Source organism: Symphodus melops (genome assembly GCF_947650265.1).
Source record: "Symphodus melops genome assembly, chromosome: 23".
In the NCBI taxonomy this organism is placed as follows: Eukaryota; Metazoa; Chordata; class Actinopteri; order Labriformes; family Labridae; genus Symphodus; species Symphodus melops.
In genome coordinates this window covers 4,112,417-4,129,189 of record NC_136713.1, presented here as the reverse complement: position 1 = coordinate 4,129,189, position 16,773 = coordinate 4,112,417, and the positions used below count along the sequence as shown (strand labels likewise).

Here is a 16,773-nt window from a genome sequence, read left to right as displayed (position 1 = left end):
CAGGCTGAGAAATTCAGCATAAAGTGAAACTTTTACTGCATGAACATATCAACCCAGACGTGCACAAATCTCTGGACTATCAATAAGAAGTCTTCTGAGAAAAAGACGTCTCACAGGATCAGGAGCTGAGACATCCATACAATACAGTTTATTAAGACCTTAGGTCCTGTCTCATGGTGCATTTTATGAGTCTGCAGGTATGGAGGAGGAATATTGTTATTGCTAGGGTTAAAGATGGAGGAAATGAAAGAGAAGCAGGTTCAAGCTCTCTCATCCACTGCTCCTCAGACTCGGGAAAACCTGATATTTCAGCTTCCATTTAAAAATCAAATCATTCCAGACCTGTTTCAACACCATAAAAACAGAAGCTCCCACAACTGGACCATTTCTGTTTTCAATCTTCAAAACATGGCAGGCAAACTCCTGCAGACTGTTTAAACAGCAGAGGAACCATTGTTTCCCTTTACTGTAGATTCTGTCCTCATAGCAGAGTTACAAAGAAACAAAAGCTTGATGAATTTATGATAAATGTTTAGATGGCTGTGTAAACATTTATGAAATAATTCCTCCAGCTGTGAGGATGTTGTGCATTTTTTTTAGACTTTTTTCCCACAGTAAGTGTGTGAGAGTGTGTGTGTGTGTGTGTGCCTGTAGTATTGCACTCATTCTGTCACATCTCGTGTTTGTCACTCGACAATTAAACTTCAGCCCTGTTCTGTCTGAATTATGTATTTTCCCAACTCGCTACAACAACCATCTGTCTGCAACTGACACGTGGAGGAAACCCAGACATGCACATGAAACTCTTTTTTTCCTCTCTCTCTCTCTTCATCAATAAGACTTTTACAAACATGTTGTCTTTTTAATGATGTCCAATAAAACCAAAGAAGTGTGTTGGTGCTCCCCACTGCTTGATGCTGATGATGAGCCTCTAAAAAAGCTCTGACATGGACGTCTTCTCGTCCTCATTTTTTATAATACTGCAGCACTACACTATGTACTTGTAATAAAGTAATAAAGTAGTGTGAAGAGGTTCTGGAGTCATCCTGTGCTTTTTTCTGCTAGGTGGCAGTAAGAAACCAAGTGTTAGGTAGGTTGATCTGTTGCATTAGCTGACACTAATCTTTTTGTTGATATAACCATCCTGGGTTTGGTCTGTGCAGCGGTTTATGAATGCATGTGGGAGCTTTTCTGCAGGGTGAGTGGGACTCTCTAGATACTGCAGCTCTGAGGAGTAGTCAAATGAACATTCAGAGAGGTCCCTGAATAACAGATAATCAGTGTGTGGTGTCTCATTGAGGAAGGGCTTTATGAGTTCAGTACTCAGGGTTTTAGGTCCATGCATCGTAGTCTAATGGGGCCCCATTTAAACTTGATTGTTGTGATGTAATCGCTGAGGTTTAATCTCTTCAGACATTCAGCAGCGATCTGATTGACAATAATCCTGAGTGAAAGTTGGAGTCCAGCAATTGAGGTGAAAGCACCAGAGCACCAGACCTTCACAAACCCTGACACTGTTCGTCTGATGTTAGCGATCTCCATCTTACATGCAGGGAAATGTTTCATCGACAGCTTCTCAGGACATGAGCTGCAACTTGAAGCTCGATCAGTTACAGACAGTGAGAACTAAAAGGCTGCAGCTCAGGAGCTTATTGGCACACAAGCTTCAGTTATCAAAGTTTAATATCATATGATGCAATAGGAAACTGTTTGAAAGATGCTCGTGTTGTTCAGTCCTGCAGTGATGCACATTTAGATGCTAGTTAGGTGTTTACGCCTCTACAGTTTAGCAATAAACAGGAAGCATGTAGCAATTCATCTTCTGTTTAACTTCATGTTTAGAAATTTGTCACTTCCTTAATTCACAGTGTCCCCGTTGGGTATCAACTTCCTCCTGAGTGGTCGCCTAAGTCTGAGCTTTTACACATCCAGTATTTTACAACCAGGAGGGTGCTGTTTTAGAACCAACTGCTTCGAGTTCGTAAGTCAAGCTGTTTGATATTTGACTACAATATGTCACTTAATCTGGGTGAGGATTTACCCCTGACATGACATGTTCTGACAAACATGATGTCATTTAATGGGAAAGCTGATTATATTTGTGTTTTGTAAAAGTGAGTGTGGCTCTGTTAGAAATAGTGATGTCAAAGTGCACGGATAGCCGATCTAATAAAGGCAAAAAAATCACCAAAATACTGGCCTCAATTCTGATGAAGGAGGGAAAATACTCACAGGGCAGAAGGGAAGCTTCCCAGCAGTAGATAATTATGAGTTAATAATCCTTCAGTCATTTCTCAGGAAAATAAGTTACAAATAATACACTAATAATATACCCATGGTTAAAGCTTCTTTGATCTGAAGAGAAAGGTATTTTGTGTTCTGTGATCTGTAGACGCCATATTGGATTCTTTTTAACTATTTATTTATTCCAAAATGTTTCAAGATGTATTTTTGGTGCTTTTTATGCCCCTCATTGAAGAGAGACTGCTCCCTCAATAAAAGGACATTGTGACGCCAGGCCGTGCTTCATCAGAGGTTCACTTCCTTATTTGTTTCTAAAAAAAGCCTATAAAAGATGAATACTCTCCTCCTTCACTGTTTCCTGCTTCCTTCTCTGTTCTCTCATTAACACGCTCTCCTCCACACGCTCGCACACATCTTTTCAGAAACTCTGTCAGCATGGGGAACTTTGCAGCCAATGAGGGACTCTCTGTCTTTGTCATTGTGAGTATATCTGAAATCATGTCTTTGAGCTTGTTGTTCTGTGCTCCTTTCTTAAATTCATTGATGATTTCAACATACTGTTTGTTAATGGAGCTGAAGATTAAGTCTCAATAATTTAGGTTTTAAACAAACCTGTCTTCTTATTGCTGAATTTGAAGCGTGAAAACACTGATGTGAATCAGAACTTCGGACATGTTATTTAATATTTCATCAGACAAAGTGTGAGACTCGCATTCAACAGACTTAGCTTACATATTTAAACACAACAAGAAGGTTTTCCTACACCAGTTTTGAAATGATGATAATAAAAACATTTCTGGCGTTGATTTAAATAAAACAACCTTTAGCCAACATGGATGAAGCATCAGTTTATGTCTCCACTACCACTATAGAGAGAGAGACATTTCTTATGCACAGTATGTCTTAAGTTATTGTTAACTCTGTCAAATCTCAGGACTATTTGAAACTTTACAAATGCACCCTGTTGCCGTGTGTTTTACAGCTGGTGTGGCTGGGGATCAATGCCTACCTGTTTGTGGAGTTCTACATGGCCTTCCTGGTGGAGAGATGGTTTTATACCAGAGTCCTGCTGGGGGTGAGTCTGACCTGCAGCGTCACCTCTGCTGCAAACATCCACCCGTTCATTCATGATCTCTACCGTGTTCCCGTGCGGGGGCGCGACGGGGCTGGAGCTGAGCTCAGCTGCCATGAGGAGAGAAGCGGGGTACACCCTGGACTAGTTCACTTTGATTCCTTGAGAAGAGTTCTGTTCTGACCTTTCCAAGTTCTTTATCTGCAAGTAGCATGTACCTTCACATGCTTACTTTTATATACACACATATATATATATATATAACCTTCCACAGCCAGCAGAGTGCCACTTATTCTAATATTCACGCTTTAAAGAGTGAGACACAAAACAACCTCAACTTCTTCAAACGACTTGTGAAGACTGTAGAAAAGTGTAAAACTAAGTATTTCAAGGAGCTGGTCTTTTTTAGTTACTCAAAATGCAACGATTGCCATATCTAAGTACAACATGAAGTTTAAACTGCTTCAGTAACACAGCCTGCCTACCAGAAACTCCTCTCATACAGTAAGAAGGCAAAAAGTACAGCAGGCTTTCTGAACATTTGATGGTTTCTTCTTCTTCTTACATGATACGCAACACATTCAGTTTGGACTATTGATGTCCTCCACCACTGTGGGACATATGCATTTTCATTATTTCTGTTAGATTTAGCACTTAAATGTCTTTGCTTTTTCTTTTTTAACTTTAATGAGGCCGAAAGGACAAACGATGAAGTCTTATAGCCAAAATAACTTGATGCAGCGAACGCATACAATGAGAGGAAAATAAACAACTGTACAGAGAAAGGACTTAAATGTTTTAAGGTCATAGACTTTTAAATCAGAACAGAGGAATTGTTTCTTCCCCCAAACCAGCAGAACTACGTCAAACGCGTCCACACCCTCACTAATCTCTCCTTATCTTAAACACCGTCTATAACAATCAGAGCGGCCAACGGTGAAGTGATGCAGGTCTGACATGAGGGTTAAAGTTTGCTCTGCGGTCACAGCTGCTTCATGAAACAGGGAACCAGCACTCACACAGACACACCGACACACACAGCTGCGTCTGAGTGAGCAGAAGCGAAACATGCACGTCTTCGACCTGTTCAGTCTGAGCAATCTCTGAAATAACATACGCTGAATAAATCAATAAATGGCTTAACCCTTAGACCTCCTTGTGCCAAGTGGGCAAAGATCCAACCGACTGATCCAGCTGCTTATCATACTTACATAAAGGTTGGCACACTTTGTGATTAAAGACCATTACAGCTCACACAATCAATGTATTCACTGGATGATGCTGTGGACGTGACAAATAAGAACTGACTCTCTGAGGTCCAACTTTTCCTGATTATTATTTACAAAGGAAACCTTGAAGTAACTGATGACTCTTCTTTGACCTCTCAGCAAGCCTTGCCCTGGGCCAGAGCTCCTGCTGCCTGCCTCAACTTCAACTGTATGCTCATTCTGCTGCCAGTCTGCAGAAACCTCTTGTCCTTCCTCCGAGGCTCCATCCAGGTATGAAAAACAAAGCCACAAGAAGGTTTAAAAAACATTTAATGAAGGCTTTTCATTTAATGCCAGCAGATAAGGGATCAGTGGCAATGTTTTTTTTCTGGGTTTTTTTAGTGCTGCAGCCGCACCGCAGCTCGGCAACTTGATCGAAACATCACTTTTCACAAACTGGTGGCTTACATGATCGCCTTTCATACAGGTATTCTCTCTAAGAAAATGTTCATACTTCTGAGTTTAAAACACACTTCAACCTTCAGTGTAAATAAGAACATCAGAATAACTCTTTCATTTTCTGCACCAGGGTAAATTAACTATGTGTCCATGTCAGTGCCTTTTCATCTCAACACATTTCAGTCTTTAGCTGTGAAATTAAAAGTACCTGAAGTTAAACTGAGTATTTTTTTTAAACGTGACATTTTTTGAAAGGGTTTTCTAAAACTCAACGAAACGTTCTCATGATATTTGTCTCCTTTCTGTCCTCCTCATAGCCGTGCACATCGTCGCTCATCTTTTTAACTTTGAGTATTTTATGGACGCCCAGCTGAATCGAAACAGCAGCTTTCTGCCCTTCGTCCTGTCAGATATCGGCAACGGGGACAACTTCTCCTACCTGAACCCCATTAGGACAAATGAGACGGTAAGATGTTGTTAAAGGAGACCAAACATTTACATTTATGTTAGCGTTGTAGAAAAACCAAATGTGGACAGACATTTTCTTTTCTTCTTCAACCCTGCATGTAGCTGGAAGCCTTTGTGTTGCTTAAATCTGTGAAATCCTCTGCATTATTGCTACATTATGTGTCATAAAGGAGAAAATACTATTACTTCATCCAACAGACTTCCTCTTTGGAGATATTTGTCCTCATATATTGGGTCATCAGCGAAACTTCCTCTTTAAAGATGTACTTTTAAGCCTGAACATTTTCTTTAAAAGCCGAAAACATGAAAGAAGAAGTGGATCTTTCAAATTTCTCGAGTAATAAAATATGCAGCTTCTTGTTGCTTCCTGCAGATACTTAGACTTGCAAAAGGACAAACTTTTTCGGTCACTGTCAAACCAATAATCTCGTCTTTCTACGCACCAAAGCATCACCTTCATCTTAAAATTCTTCCCTGATGCCTTTAAATGTTTTACTTAACTTGAATTATTTCTCCTACTCTTTGTTGGCTCTCAACCTCGATAATTGTCAAAGATCAGGTCATCAGGTCATTCGCCTTTTTTTAACCTTCCATGACATGCAGCAGTGAGAGGAACTACTGTATGACTAAACAGACACTTGCATGAAGGTAGTTAGGCAATAGACAAGACCTGCAGGGGTGTTCGTGACCTTTAAAAAAAGAGAAGAACTGTTTGTAACCACGACCCACAACATGATAAATCAAGTTTTTCAGAGACAGAAGTGATTGTAGCCGAGCTAAAAAGCCTCTGCATGTTTCTAATAAGCTCCGGCAGCAGAAAGCTGCTCAAACTAGGATCAATGTTGGAGATGCTTTTGAAACATGGAGAGAGGTTAGAACGCAGAAAGCTTTACAGACCCATGCAGAGCTGGCTAAACACTGAAGCTACAGTGTCCACCACATGCAGAGCTGGCTAAACACTGAAGCTACAGTGTCCACCACATGCAGAGCTGGCTAAACGCTGAAGCTACAGTGTCCAGCACATGCAGAGCTGGCTAAACGCTGAAGCTACAGTGTCCACCACATGCAGAGCTGGCTAAACGCTGAAGCTACAGTGTCCACCACATGCAGAGCTGGCTAAACACTGAAGCTACAGTGTCCACCACATGCAGAGCTGGCTAAACACTGAAGCTTGATATTGATTTGGATCTGTGGTTCAAATTCTGGTGTTTTGACAGCCCTAATTCACTCTTCATCTTGTTGCAGAACCCTACCATCGTCATGTTCACCACCATCGCCGGTCTGACGGGCGTCGCCATCACGCTCGCCCTCATCCTTATAATCACTTCATCCATGGAGGTCATCCGCAGGTCATACTTCGAAGTGTTCTGGTACACACACCACCTCTTTGTCATCTTCTTCATCGGGCTGGTTTTCCACGGATACGGGTAGGGGGACACAAAAACACAGTTCATTTATTTCTTGGAAGAGTCTGTCAGATGAATAATATATAGTTCCCAGAGTAAGGGAAGCAGCTTTGTCCAAAACTCTTGGAACATTTGAGTTTTAAAGATGTTTCCTAACATTTGATTTAAAAAGCTTTGTGCACGTGTTTCTGAGACAGCTCACTGCATTTCACTTCTTCTTTTATAAATAACAATAATAACAATAACAATATGTTATTTTAACATATAAATAACAACTGGATGGAGAAGCGGACAAAGCTTCTTGATTTAAATCTGAAACAAACTCAAGTATCTAAAACCAGCAGGAGGCGACCACACTGATGCAAAAGGAAAGGAATGATTTGTTTCCTTGTTCAACATCTTCCTAATAAGTTCATGTCTTCTTCTACACAGCATGATGTGCATTTAGTAAATGATGATGCATTTCGGGTCAGACCAAAACGTTGCTGTTGTCAACATATTTGTACAATTCAGACAGTGCTGCAGTTTGCCTGCAACTTTGAGAAATAAACACAAGAAATGACCAGCTATTTGGTGCCTAGAGTTTCTATTTATGTTGCTAATCAGTATTGTTTGACTTTTTCCAGTCTCTTATTGAGACAGACCTACAGTTATTAAAAGTTCATTTTCACTGTTACAGGCGTATCGTGCGAGGACAGACACTTCAAAGTCTGAATGCCAGCGACCCCAAAGTGTGTGCAAACCAGTTTGAAAACTGGGGAACTAACGGCTCCAACTGTACCACACCGATTTTCGCAGGAAACCCACCGGGGGTGAGTGGACAGGGAATTCAGCTTTTATGCCTGATCAAACAAGTAACATCTTCTTCACGCTGTTGATGTTATTTGCAGTTATGGGTTTTCTTGATTTCCTCTCTGAACAGACGTGGAAGTGGGTGGTCGGGCCCATGATCCTCTATGTGTGTGAGCGGCTCGTCCGCCTCTATCGGTCCCATCAGAAAGTGGTGATCACAAAGGTGAGTATGTGCTAATTACTCACATGCTTTAAGTGAGGAAACCTATTTCCCAGGAATTGTTTTTTCCTGATTTAAATGAGATGGACTTTAGACTTTTTCTTTTTATGCAAATGAACAAAAAGACTTTGTGCAGCACTTTAAAGTTTTAACTCGTAAATTAAGCAGTCAATCCAGTAAGACAAATCATCATTAGAGGAGGCAGTAGCTCGGTCTGTAGGGACTTGGTTTGGGAACCGTAGAGTCGCCGGTTCATGTCCTAGTACTTCAGTCTGGTGGCTCAAGAGGGGGCAAGTCCTCTCCTCAAGCACTGCAGAGGTGACCTTGAGCTCTGGAGCGCTCTCTGGATTTGTGTTCAGCCCCATTCTGACATCTCTGCACAAGTCCACGGCTGCTTTACTTCTTGTTTTGTTTTATATCAATACATATTTGTATTTGAATATATACATCATTAACTATCAGACCTTTTTAATGCACCGATTACACAGTCTTTAAGTATTTGCATTAAACCAATTGAGAAATGAGTCGATAATGAAAGTGAGATTTGGTCGCAATAAATCCTCAAAAATGAGCTGCAATAACTCGTACCTGTTCGTCAGGTGGTGATGCACCCGTCTAAGACTCTGGAGCTGCAGATGAAGAGGAAGGGTTTCCACATGGAAGTTGGTCAGTACGTCTTCATCCAGTGTCCGTCCGTTTCCCGGCTGGAGTGGCACCCGTTCACCCTGACCTCCGCCCCTGAGGAGGACTACTTCAGCGCCCACATCCGAATCGTGGGTGACTGGACCGAGGCGCTGTACCAGGCCTGCGGGGGGGACAAAAACGAGACTCAGGAGGCCTGGAAACTGCCCAAGTACGACAACTGGGGAAGGGGTGATAAAAGTGGAAATCGTTATCTGAAATTGCCAGTGATTGCTCGAGATTACAGTGTTTGTCTCCGTGATGCGGCTCTCCTGTGAAAGCTGTCAGCGGGGGTCACATTTACAGCCCGGAGAGGTTTATTGTCTGTTATTCTTTACCTTTTCAGAATATAGAAGTTGTGTGAAAATAACAACCTTTCAACCATCTGGTCAGTTTTGTGCAGGGACCCTGCTTAGCAGCTGAAGCTTTGTTCTGTTCTCTGCAGAACAGGAAATGAAAGGAAGGCTTTTATTCGAAAGACATTACCTTCAGGGCACTTAGATGGTTACACTTTACCTGCATTTGTTCAAACATCACCCTGAAATGCCGGGGGATATTGTTTTTTGGAGAAATAATTGAAACCATCAGGAGTGTAATCAGATGAGGAAATAACAGAACTCTTTTCAGTTCAGTTCATAGAAATCTAATTCTCACGTGTCTGCAAATGTAACAACATGAAACCTGAACAATGAATGAGCTGAATTGAAACATTTAGTTGGATTTCTGGGAACTCTTTTCTGCTCATCTGGTTTCTTTGTATTTTAAGCAGCGTGTCTGTTTCAATGAAAAATAATTAAGTAGAGAATATAAAGCTTGGAGACACTCGTGGACTCACTGATGGACACTTGAAGGATTTATAACCACAAAGAGATGTGCTTTGAGATACCATGTGTTGTTGTTTTATGAAGCTTTAAAAATACTTCAGGTCATCACTCAGTGACATGATCTGTTCAGTCTCTCACATCTGTGTTTCTGTTTCAGGTTGGCCATCGACGGCCCCTTCGGCACAGCCAGTGAGGACGTGTTTCGTTACGAGGTTGTAATGCTGGTTGGAGCAGGAATCGGCGTGACTCCTTTTGCCTCCATCCTCAAGTCTGTTTGGTACAAACGCATCCAGAACAACCAGGAGGTCTTCACCAAGAAGGTGACCCAAGCTTTGACATCAACAGAAAACTTATATATATATATAATATTCAGGCACTTTGTAAACGTTTAAACTGCATCACAAAATGTTCACTTTGGAGAGATCACGAGAAATGCAAAGTTTAAAAAGGAGCTTCACGAGGATTTCATGAGCAGACAGAAATGGGACCTGAGCGTCTGATTTCAACAAATTGACCCTTAAGCTGTGAGTGAAATAATAATTCACTGTTTGGTTGGTGTGTGTTTCTGTCCTCCTCAGATCTACTTCTACTGGCTGTGCCCCGAGACGCAGGCCTTTGAGTGGTTTGCAGACCTGCTGCAGTCTCTGGAGGGTCAGATGACAGAGAAGGGCATGACCGACTTCCTCAGCTACAACATCTATCTCACCCGCTGGAAGGAGGCAGAGGTATGATGGGGAAACAACTTCTACTGGTTCTATCTCTAAACACAGTTTACAGGCCAGATTAAAGATCTGTCCTCTTTTTCCAAACTTGAAGGTGAAGGTACCCCTCCAGGTGAACGGTTTACATTCAGGATACAGTAATGTAGTGTTTGTCTCCATCAGGCGGCTCATTTCCGTGTTCAACACGAGGCAGAGAAAGACCCAATCACCGGACTCAAACAGAAGACTCTTTATGGGAAACCAAACTGGGACAATGAGTTTGCTAATATAGCATCAACCCACCCAGGGTGAGTCCTCTTATCAGCCTAAACACACACACACAGAGAGAGAGAGAACAGCAGAATGATAACCATTATTACTGCTTCCCTTACCTCCACAGTATCATAAATACATGCTGTGTGTGTGTGTGTGTGTGTGTGTGTGTGTGTGTGTGTGTGTGTTTCCTGCAGGACTAAAGTGGGCGTGTTCCTGTGTGGTCCGCCTGCGCTGGGGAAATCGCTTGAAAAACAGTCTCTGTCTCACTCCGAGGCCAACGTCAAGTTTATCTTCAACAAGGAGAACTTTTAAAACGCTGCCGCCGCACCACCACCCGAGAGACGCACAGAAAACTCTCCACGGCCTGTACTGAGCGCTGCCATCACGCATTCTGAACAAAGAACTTCTATAACTTCTCCTCTGTGTTTCTCACCCAAAACCTTTTGCAAAGAGGCCGTTGTTGCTCAAAAAGAGAGGAAATAACCCTGCGGTACTTTACACACTCCCCTCTTCTCCTTTTCTGTTACATCAAATACTGAAACTCTGCTTTCAAAACTCGTCTTCCTATTTTTGTTTGATTTCCTTTGCTGAGTGGAGGAGCAGCTTTACAAACATGCTTTAAATTCCACAAATATAAAACTAGTACTGCCGACCTGCTTGGCTTGTTACAGAGGAGCTGCAGCAGCCTTACCTGCAACAAGAAAGAATACAAAGAAGTTTGCTCCGGTTCTTTCAGAAAAGGTGACTCGTCTTTTTTTATGTACATTTTGTTTAAAAGTGAAAGACGTCACAGTTATGATGGGACATTACTATTTAATGGAGCTGAAGATTTCATGAGTTGAATTCAAACATAAATGTGGAAAGAGTCAATCAGAGGCACTGATAACTTCATGTCTTCTGCTGGTTTTGATATATTCATTCCTTTGTTGAAAAGCCTGTTTACTTCTTCTGGATATTAAACTCAAAATGAAATCTCATCCTTCGGTTTCGTAATGAATACTTCGCAAACGAAAATAAGAACTATGACTGAACTGTTTATCGAGCGATAATTAGACCAATCTCATGTGTAAGTTTCTCAGCTGCACAATCTGCATGTGTTCTCATGTCCTTCATCAGACAGACGTGTTTAACACCTTCATCACGGACACTTTGAGTATCTGATGTTCAATGTAAGTTCTTTGTTCTTGTTATCAGAAATCCAGAAAAGCCCCGAGCGCTTTCTTTCCAAGTTGCATAAAGCTGCACGAGGAATGTGAGAACTTCATCTCATGATGCATGATTCTCTGTACCTCACAGAGGACCTCTTCATTCAGACACTGACAGGTTTTTATCACGCATAGATAACAGTTCCCCAGAGGTCACAGAGACAGATCATCTGTGTGACTGCGTGGGTGTTCTGACCCCGGTTTTCTGTGTAATAGTTATAAAGAAGAGCGACAGTGTAAATCAGGAGTCCATCCATCAGGAAGCTCCTCACTGAGGCTCGCTGAGCCCGAGAGGTACTGAAGTTTTTAGTTTTCATGGTGAACTAATCCTGAAGTTCAGGTTTTAAAGTGATCGTTCATGGTCTGAAAGAGACAAACACACTTTTAAAAGCAAGGGGGAAATCTTGTCAAGTTAAAATAAACACGAGACACAGGTTAGACCAAACATAAATAGATTTGTGCCGCCTAATAAAGCTTCTGAGGTTTTCTCTTTTTTTCATCCAAATTGGTAGAAATGTTCAGATAATCAAACTCTAACCAGCTCTGAGGTGCAATCCTGGATCTTCACTGCAACTGTGTTTTCACAAATGGATCAAGGACACAAGATCTTCAGTTTACAAAAGTAGAATATTCTGAGACATGGGTGAAATCAGAGAAAAGGAGAATAATCTCCATGTTTATTTTCCTGCTGTAAAACCGCTCTGATTACAAAAAGCATGATACACAATAAAGATAACAAAAGACAGAAGAAGAAGAAGAAGAAGCAGGCTGATTGCTGCATGCTGTCAGGCTGAATGTGATCTATCATAGTGACAGGATAAAGACATTAAAATGATGATGTTTTCATGCATCTGAAGGCTGGAAACACAGCTCCTCCTCACAGCTGTATGAAAGTGGACTCTGTGGCACTTGGTGGCCCCCTGCTGGTCAAGTGCACACCCTGCACTCTTCCTTTGGTGGTAGGTTGGCGCGCGCGTGCGTGCGTGTGTGTGGGTCTATGCCATGGCCACAGCGAACACGCTGACCACACAGTACATAGTGCGGTTTTCCCATCTCACAGTGCAGCTTCCTGAATAGTGAAAACACACAAACATGTTGCTGTTTACTGTGAAAATAATCACACATGACAAACACAAGCAGAGCTTTTCAACAAAAACTCATATTGGAAAGGATCTGTTGGTCCTTTTCTTGATCCACACTGAGCTGGAGACCTGTGAAGAACATGAGACTGCTAGACCACCTCTGTGACGTCAGCTGTCTTTTGTCTCTTAGTTTGAGTCAGTGTTGTTGTACTCAAAATCAGTCTTGGTCTCAGGACAGCTTTTTTGAAGGCCTCGTGTCGGAGTAAAACAGTATTTTGACTTGGTCTTGTCTCGGTCTTAGACTGGGTGGACTCCAGATTTTAAATCAAGACCACCCCTGATAGGCTAATTTCCCACACCGTCTCTATAATTAGACAGAAAACTCCTCTAACAGAAATTAATTCACTTAATTTGTTCATCATTTTATTTTTATCAGCCAGTTACAACAACCTTCCCGGGGTGACGGCTTAAGTGAGTGACACGCCCCCTGCTCACAAGATCAGGACCTTTCAGAGACATTTATGGTCCTGGTCTCAGAGCACTCTGGTCTCAGGTATGTCTTAGTCTTGGCTTGTGTGCTCTTGAGTTCTATACTTGGAATGTGACCTTACCGTCCATGGTCGTGTCCCAGTAGCAGGAGTTAGCTGTGTGGAGGCCGGCTCCGGTTTTCTGCATCACAGCACACGTCACTGCACACACACAATGAACACATTTTGAAATGTCATACCTCTTCTAGAATCCATCACACCCACAGCTAATTCTTCTTCCCTTCTAAATAAAGTGCATTTTTCCTTTTTGCATCTGCACAAACAAACTACTGTAGTTTCACAAAGGTTGAAAAACATACCAATGTACTTGTATGCTTTTCCCTGTTTGACCAGCTGTGTGAGGCAGCGCTCCACGATGCTGGCGGTCCATTTGTTCACCTGACTCTGGCTGTAGTCATCAGCACCTACCACGCTCTCAATACACTGACAGAAACACACACACACACACATTTATGAAATAAAGGTCCATTGAGTAGTCATGTGGAAGTCACAGGGTACAGCCTGAAGAGAAAGCTGTTTTCCTCTTACAGACCTGAGTGCAGATGAAAACACGACCGTTTCATTGACGTCACTGCCCGAGTTTGTTTTGGACATTTTCTCGATAACTCGTCTTCACAAAAACTGAACAATGTGTTTTGTACTCTGACTTTGAGAATGGTGCAGAAACTAATCTGTGCCTATTTTATTAAGTAATTGACCCCAACAGCATTACAGGCCCCTCACATATACCATCAACCATTACAGTGTGGCTTTGATTACCATCTTTTTTCTTTCCTATAATCAGCTTTTCAACTCTCTGCCTGCCCTACTTTATATTCATGTTTTTGTTCATTCTGATTTTATGATCAGATTTGTGTATGCTTCACTTCGAGATAGGACCACAGACAGAGTCAGAAGCCAGGGAGAGTGAGTGAGACAGGTTTGATTCAAACCTGGGCCGTTCACTTTCGAGGACTTAGGCCTCCATACACGCAATGACAATGTTTTTTTACGGTTTTAATTTTGATGGTGTTACCGCCTCTGCTCTGAGAGTAAGAGACATAAACAGAACTGTTGTGTCTCTATGCGGCGTTGAAGAGACGTGAGAGACGTCAGCCTTCACTGCCCTCTGTTTTCTTGTGGCATATTTTGGTTACAAATATGACTGAATGACCTGAAGTTTCACCTATGGTCATGAGCTCTGGGTCATGACCGAAAGAACGAGATCCTGGATACAAGCGGCTGTAATGGGCTTCCTCCGTAGGGTGGCTGGGCGCACCCTTAGAGATAGGGTGAGGAGATCGACCACCAGGGAGGAGCTCGGAGTAGAGCCGCTACTCCTCCACATCGAGAGGAGTCAGCATGTCCCTCCAGGAGGAGGCCTCAGGGTCGACCCAGGACACGCTGGAAAGACTATGTCTCTCAGCTGGCCTGGGAACACCTCAGGGTCCCTCCGGAGGAGCCACAGGAGGTGTTTGGGGTGAGGGAAGTCTGGGCGTCTCTGCTAAGACTGCGACCCGGCCCCGGATAAGCGGTGGAAAATGGATGGATGGATGGACCTGAAGTTTCTTAACAGCTTTCATACATAAGAAAATGAAATGAAAGGATGAATAAATTACCTCTTTGACGACACTGTCAGCTTCCTCTGAGTTGAAGGAGCCCTGACAGGAAATAAACAACAAACCTGAGTCACTGCACTTTATCACAATGTGGAAAAAACACGAAAAACAAACATCCAAAATGATAGCTGTCTCCAAAACAATACTGCTTAAAACATTATATTTAATATTAATAACAGGGTGTTTTAATCAAGGTAACCACACAATATTAACAACAACAATAAACTAAGCTAGCCGTAAAGATCCTTCAGGTTTAAACAGGAATTAGAATGTTATTTAAATATCATCTTTAACCGGCCTGGAGCTTATTTCAGGTTTATTCCGATGTGTTTATTGTGGCTTTCACTCAGAAAAATAAAAAATGATCTCTGACAAAATGATTCAGTGACTAGCTATGGTGGCTAGCATCCTTTCAGCTAAATAATCACATACATATAAACGTATTTAGACACAAACCTCGCTGCCGTTGTGAAAGTCCTCCATTCCTGGCATGAATCGCTGATCCAAAGGGCTTAATTTATTTAAAATCTCAGACCAAATGTTGAGAAAAAGCGAACCAAGAAGGGAGAAAAATACGAAGCCGTCTTCTGACTTCCGGTGTTACGTCGAGAAATGCACCCCTGGAAAGAAGTCCAACCGGAAGTGTTGCAAAACGGTCTTAATATTATTCCTGGGTGCAGATCTATGATGACAAAGTTGTGTGACATCATAGAGCGAAAATACTATGTTGAAAAGTACAAAAAAAAATCTAAATTCAGGGCTTCAAAGAGATCCGTCTATTTTTGAATTTTAATATCTAAAATTGAAGCTATGTCACGTTTTATTTACCCAGCATACTCTTTAGCTATCCCCAATAATATAATTAAAGCATCAATCAAATTATCTATAATTTCATTTGGAAAAATAGAAATCATTATATTAGAAAGGGGGATGTAGTGAAGTAGATAGAAGAAGGGGGGTTAAATGCTATAGATTTCGATTCTATGAATGGAACTTTGAAGTTGAAGTGGCTGAAAAGTTTAGACTTATTTTTTCCCGGACGTAAAAAGCAAAAGTTTAACAGAGGTAATATCTGCTAGTCATCGAGCCAAATACTACACATGTGGTGCTTATATATCACAAACTATGTTCAGAGTGTCGAGTTACTGGCCCAAACCCACACTATCATGTTATTTTTCTATTTTAGACTTTTATTTTCTTCCCCGGACGTAGCATTCGACCAGAATGTGTCGAGTTTTACTCTGTTTGCTGCCACCCAGTGGACAAAATATAGAACTACACTTTGTAGTTTCTTTTATTCCCCTCCACTTCCGTGAGCGTAGTAAATTTATATACACGTTTAAAAAATGAAGCATTGGTTATACTGTCGACAATCGTAGGTTTATAATTTCATTTAAAGTAAAACAAGCCTGTGTGGAGGCTCGCCGTGAGGCTCATGCACGGACGGCCTGCTCGTATGGAGGCTAGCCGTGAGGCTAATAGACGGACGGCGCAGCTCGCGAGGATGGATGGATAATAAAGAAATAAAGTTATCGTCGGGTGAAACAGAGTGTGCTTGTGTATGTGAGCTTTGGAAAATATCACTAGATTTTTATTATTGATTATTTGGTCATCGAGAAAACTACAGCGTTGTAGTACGGTTACAGCTTCCGGCAACATGCCGGAGAGGATGGCGGAAGTGCAAGTCTGCCGATTTCCGTCCATCTGAGCTTCACACCGCTTGTTCTATGTGCCCTATGCTGCAGTCTAGTGGACGGGGTTAGCAACTACAGCCAAACTATTCTCAAGTTAGCGGCTATTACAATCCCCTGTAACTTCCGTTTCCCTTTTCTAAATAAAACTTCTTTCTCTAGACTTTTATTTTCTTCCCCGGACGTAGCAGTCGACCAGAATATGTCTAGTTTTACTGTGTTTGCTGCCACCCAGTGGACAAACTGTAGAGCTACAACCGTAGGTATATCATTTCATTTAAAGTAAAATAAGCCTGAG

The 16,773-nt window shown here is 41.9% G+C and overlaps 2 protein-coding genes across 2 annotated transcripts; one reads left to right on the top strand and one right to left on the bottom strand.

Moving 5' to 3' along the window:
* Window positions 1-2,520: 2,520 nt before the first annotated feature.
* cybb (cytochrome b-245, beta polypeptide (chronic granulomatous disease)) lies at window positions 2,521-11,328 on the top strand. The gene is made up of 13 exons (XM_079336237.1): window positions 2,521-2,724; window positions 3,227-3,319; window positions 4,705-4,815; window positions 4,927-5,011; window positions 5,301-5,449; window positions 6,697-6,878; window positions 7,537-7,669; window positions 7,780-7,872; window positions 8,469-8,722; window positions 9,532-9,694; window positions 9,953-10,099; window positions 10,259-10,383; window positions 10,546-11,328. The coding sequence occupies exons 1-13, from the start codon at window positions 2,680-2,682 to the stop codon at window positions 10,661-10,663; spliced, it is 1,698 nt and encodes a 565-aa protein (XP_079192363.1). The 5' UTR covers window positions 2,521-2,679; the 3' UTR covers window positions 10,664-11,328.
* Window positions 11,329-12,200: 872 nt separating this feature from the next.
* LOC306818461 (dynein light chain Tctex-type 3-like) lies at window positions 12,201-15,422 on the bottom strand. The gene is made up of 5 exons (XM_079336057.1): window positions 15,241-15,422; window positions 14,785-14,826; window positions 13,486-13,609; window positions 13,250-13,327; window positions 12,201-12,625 (listed from the first exon to the last, which is right to left on the bottom strand). The coding sequence occupies exons 1-5, from the start codon at window positions 15,274-15,276 to the stop codon at window positions 12,552-12,554; spliced, it is 354 nt and encodes a 117-aa protein (XP_079192183.1). The 5' UTR covers window positions 15,277-15,422; the 3' UTR covers window positions 12,201-12,551.
* Window positions 15,423-16,773: the final 1,351 nt, after the last annotated feature.